Raw genomic sequence first — 13,404 nt, 5'->3', positions numbered from 1 at the left:
AGCTGCACCCTCTCCAAGCGTGAGTGACCTGGGGCCAGTCACTGTGTCTGTGCCTATTTCCTCATCTTGAAAACAGAGATAATAATAGTATCTCTTTTATGGGGTTGTTGCAAAGATGAAGAGAATAATAAAAAATGTTTAGGATAGTGCCTCCTTATCTACATCATACATCAAAGGGCACAGAGCCCCTCACTCCCAAATCCTTATCAGAACCCAAGTGATGCTTTGGATCGGCAGAGGTACCGAAGCTAGAAGCCTTCTCTCCAGCACCCAGTGGGTGGCACCTAAAGATCTGCCTTCCAGCAGTGTCCTGGAGAGGGAGGCCCAAGGGGTGGGGGAGGGGGCAGACAACCTTGCCCATCCAAGGCCCAAGACGTATCTGCCTGAAAAACAAAGTCCGGTTTTGCCCCGTCACAGGTACAGCAATTCCAGGATGTGGCCACCCGCTTGCAGGCAGCGTACGCTGGAGAGGAGGCAGACAGCATCCAGAACAAGGAGCAGGAGGTGTCTGCTGCGTGGCAGGCGTTGCTTGATGCTTGTGCCGGGCGCCGCACACAGCTGGTGGACACGGCAGACAAATTCCGCTTCTTCAGCATGGTCCGAGACCTCCTCTCCTGGATGGAGACCATCATCCGGCAGATCGAGACCCAGGAGAGGCCCAGGTGAGGGGGTGTCCTCAAGGCAGCCCCACTGTGGGCCATTTTGTCTCAGAGGCTGGCAGACCAGGGCGCTGCAGTACGGAGCCTCCCTGGAGGGATAGTCCTGGACCATGGGTGCTCAGGAACCCCCAGGGGCACTCGAGGCTGGGTCCAGACAGGACCCGAGTGGCTCAGCTGCCACTGGGAGGACCTACCATCCCAGAGTAAAGGAAGTCTTGAGTGTGGCCAGAAAGACACCTGTCATTCAGATTCTGCAGTAGGGGCAGTGGCCATGGCTGTCAGTGAAAACAAGCTGTTCACACATCCACAGCTGGTCAGGTCCAGAAGTGGTCACTCTTCCCCCATCGTGGGCACATGGAAGCCACTTCCCTAAAACTCAGGAAGGAGCTCTTTGAGCAGGAGGCGGGGTGAGGGCGTAGGAGCGGGCACATGGCGGGTGGCTCTTTACACACTTTGTGTCATGTTAGCAATTATTGCTGGCCCGTCTCTGTCTCCCGCCCCTGCCCCTACGGTGCCAGTCCTGGGGGTCAAGCTCTTATATTTAACATCTTAATTGAGCTGTAATTCACATGCCATCGATTTCAGCCTCTTCAAAGTGTACCATTCAGTGGGTTTCTTCATAGTCATAGTTGTACAACCCCCACCACCATCTAAGTTTAAAAGATTTTCATCATCCCTCAAAGAAACCTTGTACGCTTCGCAGTCATCACCCCCAACGCCCCTCTCTTCTTAGCCCCTGGCAACCACTAATCCATTATCTGTCTCTAAATTTGCCTGTCGTCAGTTTTTCACATGAGGAGAATCATACATAGCGTATGTGGTCCTTTGCAACTGGCTTCTTTCACTCAGCATACTCTTTCCAAGGTTGTAGCATGGATCAGTACTTCTTTTTATTGCCCAGTTTAACTTTCCCAGGCGGCTTTTGGGGTCCCTGCACCCCCTGCCCATGTCCTGACCACTGACAAGGGAGGACACTAGGGCATCAGTGTTCCTGCTGAGGCCAGGTTGGCAGAGGACTTCCTGGCTGTCCAGAGAGAGAGGAGGGACCGGGGTCAGACTCCCAGGCAGGTAGGGGCACCCCTCTGGTTGGGACTTGGTGTCAGATGGCCCAGAGTCACCCCCTCCTTCCTTTTTCCCCCAAACTCCCACCCTGCCCCCATCCCCCACAGGGATGTTTCCTCAGTGGAACTGCTCATGAAGTATCACCAGGGCATCTGGGCGGAGATGGACACGCGGAGCAAGAACTTCAGCGCCTGCCTGGAGCTCGGCGAGTCCCTGCTGCAGCGGCAGCACCAGGCTTCAGACGAGGTAGGAGGGACAGCAGGACAGGGACGAGGCTTCTCCTGTCCTCGCCTCCACTGCCGGCGGGTCCCAAAGCTTCCTGGGAGGGAACCTGAGGCTCTGAGGAGGCTCATCTTTCCTTCACCCAGGGAGCATCGGGGCTGTGTACAGGTCCAGGGATTACAGCGCCACCACCCTGTTTGAGGAGCTGGCTGCTCTGTAGGGAGAGCAGGCTTATAACCCACCTCACCCCCACATGTGTGCACGCCTTGGTGTTGGTGACAGCCAGTTCCTGGGTGAGGCACATGTTAAGCTCAGAGAGGTTAAGTGACTTACCCTAGGCTACACAGCTGGCAAGTGGCAGAGCTAAAACTAGAAGTCAGATCTGGGTGACCAAGCCCAGCAGGCTTTTCAGGGCCCTTCCGGGCACCACCTCAGATGGGGGGAAGGGTTACCAGAGCCTGAGCCATCTTCCCTTCCTCCTCACAGATCAGGGAGAAACTGCAGCAGGTGGTGTCCAAGAAGAAGGAGATCGATGAGAAGTGGAAGGCCCGCTCTGATCGGCTCAGCATGTGTGAGTGCAGCCTGGGCACCAGGGAACCTGGGGGCGGGGGGATGGCACCACGTGGTGGATTTTCCCTGCCAGCCGCTGGGAGAGAGCCCCCCACAGCACAAAGCTCTGGGGCCAAGGGCCTTGGGGGTCCACAGAAAGACCCAGCTTGAAGCCCACCTCTGACCAGCCAGGACCAGCTCACTGTCCACCCCCCTACCCCCTGCCTCCTGCTGGGCTGCTGTCCCTGCAGGGTCAGGGTAAGGCTCTAGTGCACCCCAGATGTTTCATCTGAGCCACGGGGGGCATAGATGGAGCTCTGCCTTCCACAGCTGGAATGTCCCATGGCAGCTTGTGCACGGCTGTGTGAGACACCCAGGGGCTGGAAAGGGAACGTTCAGAGCGGAAAACTGTTCCTGAAAGGGAAACGTGGAAACCACATTTTGTTTTCAAAGTAGAGTTTGTTCTAATCAATGCGTTTTAAAAATATCACTATTGAGGAGTTGCCGTTGTGGCTCAGTAGGTTAAGAAGCCGGCTAGTATCCATGAGGCTGCAGGTGCAATCCCTGGCCTTGCTCGGTGGATTCTGGCATTTGCCACAAGCTGTGGGGTAGGTCACAGATGTGGCTCGGATCCCGTGTTGCTGTGGCTGTGGGGTAGGCCGGCAGCTGCAGGTCTGATTCAACCCCTAGCCTGGAAACTTCCATATACCATGGGTGCAGCCCTAAAAAAAGACAAAAAAAAAAAATCGCTATTGATGGAGATGCTGTAGGGGCCCAGCCATGGGGATGGATGGAGTGGCCTCAGGCAGCAGGTCACCACACAGTTCAGGGACACCTGGCAGCTCAGACTCACCACCAGCTCCGTGTCTGTGAGTGACCCCAGGGTCCTGGCAGGAGCAGTCCGCTGGGTGCTAATGGGCTCCCGGACCTTGTTCTCTGTGCCAGTGCTGGAAGTGTGCCAGTTCTCTCGGGATGCCTCTGTGGCCGAAGCGTGGCTGATCGCCCAGGAGCCCTACCTGTCCAGCCGGGACTTTGGACACACAGTGGACAGCGTGGAAAAGCTCATCAAGAGGCACGAGGCTTTCGAGAAGTCCACGGCCAGCTGGGAACCGCGCTTTGCTGCTCTGGAGAAGCCCACCACGGTGAGCTGGGAGGCTCGGGGCCGGGGGCAGCCAGGCCTGGGCGTTTCTCAGGCCAGCAACTCTTAGGCAGTTACTGGGCACCTGCAGACAGTGGAGAAGGCCAAGCAAGGCGGGCGAGTGGGGGTGGAAATTGGAGTGGGAGACAGTGCTGACTTTTGAACACAAGAGACCAAAAGGGATAATTCCAAAAGGAACAAACAAGAGGCGTGGTGGGTACAGGGAGCCTCTTTCAAGGAAGGTTGTCTGAGGGAAGGTTCCCCTCTGGGGCTGCTCTGACCCTCTGGCCTTTCCATCCCCTTAGCTTGAGCTCAAAGAACGCCAGACCCCGGAGAGACCCAAAGAGGATGCTGGGTAAGTGAGGGGAGGCCACGGCTGGAGCCTGCTGCTGAGGGCGGTGAAGGAGGGAGGGAGCTTTTAATCAGAAACAGGCCCCCTGATGTTTCAACAGTCCACGTGTGACCTCTCACCCTTCGGCCACTAGTTGGAGAAAGCCAGAGTGTCTGGAGCTTACAGGCAAAGAAGAGCTTACGTTTTCCCCAAATGATGGGTGGCCTGAAGGCCTGTGGGTGGAGGGAGGGGAGGGGCTGCTGCAGCGTAGCCCCCACACTCGGGAACTGGCCGGAACATGCCCAGAGGCTGGCCCCATGGAACCATGTCCACTTCTGAAGCATCCGCTTTCACTTTGCAGGTTGAGCAGCTCCTTGCTAAGTGTCTGCCAGGCTGCAGACTTGGCTTGTGTTCCCTGGGGAGGAGGTGGGAAGCCAGGCCTCAGAGATGGGCTCTAGTCTCGGAAGGGGGCTCCTTTCTAAAGCAGGACCATGAGAAGTTCCCATCATGGCTCAGTGGTAACACACCTGGCTGGTATCCATGAGGATGCAGGTTCAATCCCTGGCCTTGCTCAGTGGGTTAAGGATCCAGCGTTGCCTTGAGCTGTGGTATAGTTTGCAGGCAAGGCTCAGATCTCATGTTGCTGTGGCTGTGGGGTAGGCCAGTAGCTATAGCTCTGGTTTGACCCCTAGCCTGGGAACTTCCATATGCCTCAGGCTCAGCCCTAAAAAAAAAAATGAAAAACATAAGTAAATACAACAGGACCCTGTCTTCTGTAGGCCTCAAGAGGAGGAAGGCGAGACAGCAGGGGAGGCTCCCCGAGGTCCCCACCGAGCAGCCACCGAGAGAACGTCCCCGGTCAGTTCCCTGTCCCATTTGTCTAGTTCCTGGGAGTCGTTGCTGCCAGAGCCCGCTCATCCCTACTAGGCTCCGCAGGGCAGAAGGCCAGGATGGGCACGTGCCGCCCCCGCCCCTGAGGCCCCTTCAGCCAGTCTTCCTTTTTACCGAGCTTTTCTTCATTCCTGGAATAATTGCCCTCGTCCCTTCAACCCAGAAGAAACTGACACGCCAGCCTACTGACATGACTCTCTTAGTTTGGTTTTATCTGGTCTAATAAATTTTATTGTATAAAAATACATCACCCTCTACATCGGGGGGCACAGTTTATAGGGGGCTGATCCCATTTTGTATACTGTCCTTTGGCCCGTTTTCCCTCTAATGTCATCCTTAACTCAGTAGCCTTCACACACAGACACACACACAGACACATATGCACGCATGCACCCATGCATGCATGCACGTGCACACACACACACACACACACACACACACTCATACACTCACAAATGGACCGTTTGGTCTTGTCTGCCCCAGCGTGGCATTTCGGGCAATGAAGCTGGTACCCCCACCCTCTGGCAGCTTCCTCCCCCTAAGCAGAGACCCCTCCCCTTGGTACCTTCCTGGCCTGATGCCTGTGGGGCTGTGAGTTGGAGATGGAGGTGGTTCTGGGGCAAGAACAGTCTTGAGGGAGCCCTTCGGGAGTGAGGAAGAAAGGGCTTCTGGGTTACATGCCTCCAGCCTGGAGAAAAGGAGGATGTTGGGGGTATGGGGGGAGGGACCCAAACACTCCTGTTGCCAGAGGCCTGGTGGATGGCTTCAGGACCTTGCCTGGAATAGATCTTTTAGCTAAAAGGATCCAGGAGGTCTATGCAGGAAGTCTGGGAGGCTGTGACCCAGGTTTTGGGGAAGTGTCCAGGGAGCAGCTGACTGAGAAGAAAGCAAGAATCCAGCATGTGCCTTGCACGGCTTTGCCACTGCAGGTAGACCACCTGTCCAGGTGCCCAGGTGAGTTTGCCCGAACCTTTAGGAGTTCTTGCTGGAAATTTCCACTACACCCACAACCCCAGAAAAATGCACAACACCGAGCACTTCCTGGGCAGAATCCCTGTCAGATTTAGCTTTCAGCCCTTCCCACACTTCTGAGACACACACACACACAAACACACACACACACTCTCTCAACACTCACACTCTGAGCTCCCTCTGCCACCTCCAGCTGGGCCAGAGGCCTCCCTTTCTGAGCTGCACCAGCTCTTCATGTCCAGCAGAGGGCACCTAGGCTCCCACCAAAGGGTCTCTCCCAGGAGTTCCCTCTGAAGTGCCCATCGTCCCACTGGGGGTCTCTGGTGGACTTCGTCCAGGTCCCCTTTTCTCAGAGACAGCCCTCACTGAAAGGAGAGAACTCTGGGGCCTGGCACGGCCTGTGGACACGTGGGCTGGTCTCTGCCACCTGCGCTTGGGCTGTGCGTCTCTGTGTGTCTGCGTGCAGTGGTGTCCCAGGTGACGGCCTGAGCCATCCCTTCATCATTTGTGTCGTGTCCGTCTGTGCAAATGTAATTATGTGTGCATCAGAGCCACCTCCATCCAGTACCTGAATATCGCTGGATTTGGGGGGAATAAAACCTGCTTGGACCTGAGTGTCCCTCTGGAAAGAGGGAGTGAACCCACATTCGAGACCCTTCCCAGAGAGCCAGCCATCCTGCCAGATGGGGAAACCAGCCTGTGCCCAGTACCAGGAGGAAACCAGATGGCGAATCAAATGAACAGCGGGCCCAAGACCTCATGGAAACAGATTTCCTGCCGCTTCCTCCTTTCTGAGCGCTTTGTTGAGTTTTCATGAGGATCCACAGAACTCCGACGCAGGGCCAGACACCCAATTGGTCTCTGATATGAGAAGAGAGGAGAATGGGTCCCGTGCAGGTTGGGAAACCTTTGCAGAAACCACAGGCCTCCCCCAGGAAGGCGGGCTGTCTGCTGAGCCTTCCCTCTGGGGTTGGCCTGGGTCTGGTGGCTCTCCTGCTGTCCCACATGTGGTCTGGTGTCGGTGCCCTGTAGAATAGAGCCGTGCGCTGTGGCTTCACGTCGAACTCACCACTAGTGCATGCCGCCTTCCTGCTTGGGGGAGCGGACGGGAGTGGATCAGGCGCCTGAACCCCTGTCTGGACCATGGCACATGGCCGCCTGCCAGCCCCGCCCGGTCCTCCCCTTCCCGGGTGTGTGCTTGTACACACATGTGCACATGCAGGGACTGGGGTACCTCCAGTTCCACACCTTCTGCTTTGCCTCCATCCCCTCTTCCCTGTCCCCACGAGAGCATGTTCTGATTAAAAAAGCAACCTGTTACACAGGTAAGTGTGTAAGACTGAGGCCAAGCAGAAGACACGGGTGTCATGAACAGCAAAAGTCCTGGCGTGGAAATCAGGACGCTGAATTCTAGTCCTTAATTCTAGAAACTCTGTGCATGATTTTAGACCCATCACCTAAGCCTTCTGGGTCTCCTTGCCCTTAGAAAGCTCTCTCTGTGGGATTACAGAAAGTCCAGAACATTCCTTTATGTGGACAGTATCCCTAAGTAAAAGGAGGGTTGGGAGAGACAGGTTTTCTGACTTTCGTCATGTTCTCAGCTCTGAGGAACCTGCTCCAGTGGTCAGGTGCCAGCTGGTGTGAGGCTGGGGATGGCAGAAAGGTGGCAAAGGGCAGGCTGATTCCTTTGTGTCTGTTTGGGGAAGACAGGAATGTAGCATTGGACCTTGACACCTGCCAAGGCCAGTGCCCTGAAGGTGGCCTGGGGGGCCTGCCATGGGCTGAGCCACCTCCACACCCTGTACCGTACGTGTCTCCCCTGCATCCTGGGCATGGCTCTGGGAAGGCCAGGGGCTCCTACTAAGCATCCTCATCTTCTAGGCTCCGGTACCTCAGACCCCACAGTGTACCATTGGTGTAAGATGCTGAGGTTGATTTCAGGGAGATGAAATGCTATTGCAGAGGATCCAAGGCAGCCCAGGCTTAGGGGCCCCAGCCAACAGGCCCTGGGACCTCTCTTGTGCACGCTGGCTGTTCCCTGGCCTCCGCTGGGAAGCACGGCCTGCTCTGGGAACACTCCTAATGGGGCTGCTGTGACGGCAAGAGTGCCACCCCTGGGAGGGATTGGTGCCACTAGGGGCTGTGACAAGAAAGAGTCTGCCTTCCAGGTTCACTGTTTGGGGCCATCATGCCCCCTCTGCCTCTGAGCCTCAGGCCTAGATTCCTCTGTGGTGCGGGGACCCTGGGGCGAGGCTGCTCCTGGGTGCCCTGGATTTGCAGGCCTTCATCAGCTTGTCAAGGAAAACTCCTTACCCCCGTGCAGCTCATGGATATCACTCTTCCCGCGACCTTCCAAGACTGCCTGCAGCTGGCTTCTCGGAGGGAGGACTGGGCATCTTATTAGGGACCAACAGGGGAGTCCAGACTCCTAGGGCCCTGGCCTCTCCTTTCCAGAGTCTTTTCAAGGTGGTTGTAGCTTCATGGAAATAACCAGCACTTGGGGACCTGAGGGATGGTGCCCGAGGGCCCAGCGGGCCCTGGGTTGTGTCAGGTCACCTTTCAGCCAATGCCTGGCTGGCTCCCAATTGCCGTCGCCCCCTTGGCAACTCCCCCCACCCCCTCTCCCACAGCAGCCTCCCCTGCAGGCAGCCTGGAGCTTTAATCCGCGGCCAGAGGCTGGGCTCTGAGGTCCTTGGAGGGAAGGGCCGTGGGTGTGGAGGCAGCAGCTGTGTTTCTTCTCGCCTGAGCAGGCTTTCCCAGGCCTTTCTTCCCTCCCCCCATGAGGCCGACCTGAGCTGCTGGTTCAGGCATTTTGCAGTGAAGGCAAATGGTGTGTTTGTCCGTAATGAGCAGACCCGGCCTGGAAAAAACGTCAGTTTCCCCATGACCCTGGGTGTGTCTGTCTCCCCAGGCTGCCTGAATCAGCGTGGCAGGGCTGCGTCTGCCTACTGTCTGGTGCAGCGCCTTGCTACTGCAGGCTCCTCAGAGACACTGGCTCTGGGCTCTTTCCGAACATCTGTCCGCCGCTGAGTGTGCCCAGCTCTCTCTGCTGTGGTCAGAGGAGATCTTCCTGGTCCCGCTGCTCCTAAGGTTCCTCCTGTGTTCATCTTCCAAGCTGTATTCAGAGCATCCCAGATACTGTTAGACCCAGGATGGGACTCCGTTCACATTGGAGGCATCTTGGAAATGGGGTTTGAAGCTGCCCCATTTGACTGTCGGGTGTCAGATTGGGATGGGGGAGTTGGTTTCTTCTCTTTTTAGTCTAATTCTGAATCACCAAGGAATCGAGCAGCTGCCAGCTCCTCCAGGGCAGGTACCCGAAGAGTCCACACTGGTGGTGGGAATGGTGAAGACAGCTCTCGAGGAAGCCTTGTTCTTTCCCCCAGGACAGCTGTGGACCAGGTCTCCCCTTCCAGCACGAGGGGACCTGCATACTCCCCCTTCTCTCCCCCTCACTTTACCTGGTGGTCTTCTGCTCTATGTCCCCTCCCATTGTCTTCCCAGGGGCCGTCTCAGACAGACAGCTGGGCCCTTGGGCATGGCACTGAGCCACTCTGCATCCCCACCCCACTTCTCATGAGATACCCTCACCATCCCTGCCACTAGCCCGAGGGACCCCTGCCTGCTCCAGTCTCAGCTCCTCCCATGCTCTTTTCTCTGTTCAGCAGCAGCGTCTCTTCATTCTCTCTTTAGGCATTTGTCTCTGCTCAGCCCAAATTTCCATCTCTTCATTTCTTTGTCTGCCCTCAACTCAACACACCATCTCTTTCTCCTCTCTTGCAAACAGCTGTCTTCCGAGCAGCCTTCCCAGCCTGTCTGCTGACAGCCCTTCTCACCCAGAGGACGAGAGCCCAGACCTCTGACACTGGGGGAGGCTGCAGAAGTCTCATGGGGCCAGCTCCCCCCATCCCGCAGTCTCACAGGGCCATTCGATTGCCTAAGGCATTCAACAGTAGGTCTTGGGTGCCCTCAAGCCTTTCTTCTGGCCCCTTCCAGAGTGGCTGTGACATAATCATGCTGCCTCAGCCGATCAACCATGTGTCTTATGGAAGCCAGACTCATCCCATTTAGACCATGAACCCCATCGCCTAGGCCCTCTTCTCTGGGCAGTAGTACCACCTCCTTCTCTTGCAGGAGGAGCATAGGGACCACAGACAGATCCTCATCCTCAACCTTCCCTTCACTAGCCTTGTGGCTGTGCAAGTTACTCATTCTCCTTGACCCTCAGTTTCCCTCATCTGTAAAATGGGGTAGTGATACCCACCTCACAGAAAGGGCGTAAGGCTAAACAGAACACCTGGTAGATGGTTGTCTTCATTTTTCCTTTCATTTTCTTTCCATACCTCACTGCAGTCCTTCGTCTTTCTCTCTCTCTCTCTTTTTTTTTTTTTTTTTTTTTTTTTTTGTCTTTTTGCCTTTTCTAGGGCCGTTCCTGTGGCATATGGAAGTTCCCAGGCTAGGGGTCGAATCGGAGCTGTAGCTGCCGGCCTACACCACAGCCACAGCAATGCGGGATCCAAGCCGCGTCTGTGACCTATACCACAGCTCACAGCAGCACCGGATCCCTAACCCACTGAGCAAGGCCAGGGATCGAACCCGCAACCTTCTGGTTCCTAGTCAGATTCGTTAACCACTACGCCACGGTGGGAACTCCAGTCCTTCATCTCTTAAAGGAAACATCCTCTATAAGAATTCTAGCATCCATTGTCAACCCCCTCCTAAGCCAGTCTTCCCAGAGTGCCCCTCCCTGGAGACACACACCCCGGGCTCCATCCTTGCTGTGAGGGAGGCGGGCAAGACCAAGGCTAAGGTCGAACAGCCTCTGGGGTGCACCCTAATGCCCTGGTTCTCACTTATCGGCATTTCCTTTAGAGAGAAGTGCACTTGTGTTTCCTTGCTTGTTAATCATCTGGGTTCACTGAGCATCTTGTAGAACCTCCCAAAGACCCGGTTGGTCGCACTCCACGTTATTTTTCTCCGGGAAGCTGGAGAGTTAGTTGTCTGTGTGCTGCCCCTGCGCCACCTTCTGGCTGGGCCTGGAAATACACCTTCAACACCTTGGGTCCAGGTAAGAAATGTACCTATCCCACCCCTCTTTCTTAAACCCCCTTTGGGGAGGAGACCTCTGCCTGCTTCTCTCACCCAAGCCAGTTTCCTAGCAAGGCAGGCCCCTAAAAAGTCAAGCTTACAGGACTCTGCAAAGACTCTGGGGTGGCCATCCCGTATCCATCAGGATCTCGGGCCTCTCTGACTATAGTCCTGTGAGATCTTCAGAGGCTCTCTTGTCCATGCCCTTTCCTCCCTGGATGTCCCCCTATCAGCCAATGCTGCCTGTCCCCTACCTTCCTCCCATATTGTGATCCCAGCAGCCAGTACACACACCTATCTCAGATGCCACCCACACACCCATGTGTCCCCCAAACCCTCAAACCAGAGAGCATGAGCTCCATGCTTATTCCAGGCCCCATCCCTGGGCTGTTCTGCCTCCCATTTAGGGTCTAGATTCTCCACCCACTCCAATTTGACACCCAGAATTTCCTCCGAATAGCTAGATCCTTTTTTCAGGGTCTTTCCATTCCTCTGGGTGATGGCTCTAGGCTAGGTTACCCCTCCATGGTCTAGGTATAATCTGTGCTTCTGATGACCCCAGGTCTTCTGCCAGATATCAGAGGAGAGAAGGGAGTCAGACCATCTCAGCTATGCAGGGCCTTTGGCAGAACCTGCTGGCCCCTATGGCCACACGAGCAGCCAGCACCCCCATCTGGTGCTCTGCTGTCCACAGAGCCCTCTGCCTGTCGGACAAGACAGAATCTGTATCAGAGCATAGTATGGGTTCAGGGGCAGCAGAACTGCCTCCCACCCCCACTTGCTTAGAAGATGGCACAAAGCACATTCACCCCTGGGACTGATAAAAGGACGGCCCTTCTGCCTAAATCATGCCCCCACCAAAACATGACCCCCATCTTTCTTCTGTGTTCTCCAGGCCCCCCAGCCCCATAGGGAGAGAAGCTCTGTCAGCCCTGGGCCTGGGAAGCGGGGTAGTTCAGCTGCTGCCAAACACCTCCACCTCCCATCCTCATTCTTGACTCCCTGTTCTCAGGCCTTGCCTTCTGGAGAGAGGGGAGAGGGTGGGTTTTAAATTGTCTCTGAGTAGACAGTCAAGAGCACAGAAGAAATCTCTGCATACATTGAAAGACCCCCATGTTCCAAAGCCAACCCATGACCTGGCCATTTAACTTTTGATCACACTGGCCATGGCCTCTAAATGTCCCTGCCAGGGAATGTGGGTCAGGCACCCATTAGGAGGAGACAGAAGAAAGGTGAGATTAAGTTGAGTGGCAGTTCTGGAAAAATCCGTCTTCGGAGGAGAGTTCCCAAAAGGAAGGAGCATGGCAATGAAAGCATAGGAAGAAAATTCGAGCTTACAGACCCCTAGTAAAACCAGTCCTGGGAGAGTAGAGGCCAGGCAAGAGGGGCAAACATGACTACAAGGGTCTTAAGGCCCTGGCCCATCACCAGGAGGGGCAGCCCAGCCAGGGGCAGAGGTGAGGGATGAAAGGTTTTGTTTTCCTACTTCCCAACGTTTATGCCCAGGTCAGAGGGCTGGCCTGATTGGGTCCACAGAAGGACCCCAAACCCAGGCTCGCAGACCCATTCCTGCCACTCCCACTCTTCCTCCCTGGAGGGTGATCCAGGCAGGGCTTTGGGGCCTCCAAATCCTTGTGGTCAATTCTGGCTCATTGCTGACCCTCAAAGATATAAATACTGCAAGATGCATAAAGATGAGTGTTGGCCCAGCCACAACTCTCAAGGGGATCTAAGACAGAAAAAGATGAGAGCCCTAAAGATGTGATTAAAAAAAAAAAAAAATTCAGGGAGTTTTGTGGCTCAGGGGTTAAGGAACCTGGCTAGGATCCATGAGGATGTGGGTTTGATCCCTGGCCTCAATCAGTGGGTTGGGGATCCAGCATTGTCATAAGCTGTGGTGTAGGTTGCAGATGCGGCTTGGATCCCACGTTGCTGTGGCTGTGGCATAGGCTGGTAGCTGTGGCTCCGATTTGACCCCTAGCCTGGGAACTTCCCTATGCAGCAGGTATGGCCCTTAAAAAAAAAAAAAAAAAAAAATCAGGCCTGTCCGAGTCTGGAGTGCATGCTCTTAACTGCCTCTGATATCTATTAGCTCTGTGACCGTGGGTAAGTCACTTAACCTCTCTGAGCACAGGTTTTCTCATCACAGTGTTAGATGAGGGTAGTGGTCTCCAAACTTTTCCAGCCATCTTATCCTTTCTTTAAATGAGATCTTAGAGAAGCCCAACATAACTGTTCATTGAACAGTCCTAATTTTATGGGATTCAAATATGACCAGCTGTACCTTTCTTCCAACCCCTGCCTTCAAACATCTCCACTGAGCCTCCCCTTCCCATCCTTAGTGCCATCTCAGGCAGACCTGGGTCCCTTTCAGCTTGGTAAATAGAATAACCAGTCTGTTTCGGTTTGGAGCTTCAATCTGATGTCCAACCTGGTGCCCATATCTTCTCCTGTTCTCCATTTCTCTATTTTGGGTTTGACCCAAGGTCTGA

The 13,404-nt window shown here is 55.1% G+C and overlaps 1 protein-coding gene across 4 annotated transcripts in view; it reads left to right on the top strand.

The window, feature by feature from the left end:
• The window catches only part of SPTB (spectrin beta, erythrocytic), a 141,755-nt gene that overhangs the window by 120,845 nt on the left and 7,506 nt on the right, over positions 1-13,404 (top strand). For all 4 annotated transcript variants that reach the window (XM_013978290.2, XM_013978291.2, XM_021099376.1 and 1 more), the window contains 6 exons: positions 418-662; positions 1,829-1,967; positions 2,430-2,514; positions 3,438-3,634; positions 3,936-3,985; positions 4,741-4,819. In XM_013978290.2, coding sequence (XP_013833744.2) covers positions 418-662; positions 1,829-1,967; positions 2,430-2,514; positions 3,438-3,634; positions 3,936-3,985; positions 4,741-4,819 — 795 coding nt within the window. The remainder of the gene's footprint in view (positions 1-417; positions 663-1,828; positions 1,968-2,429; positions 2,515-3,437; positions 3,635-3,935; positions 3,986-4,740; positions 4,820-13,404) is intronic.

This window comes from Sus scrofa, chromosome 7 (assembly GCF_000003025.6).
Source record: "Sus scrofa isolate TJ Tabasco breed Duroc chromosome 7, Sscrofa11.1, whole genome shotgun sequence".
Classification (NCBI taxonomy): Eukaryota; Metazoa; Chordata; class Mammalia; order Artiodactyla; family Suidae; genus Sus; species Sus scrofa.
Note: the sequence above shows the minus strand (reverse complement) of the source record. Positions and strands in the feature narration are given on the sequence as shown.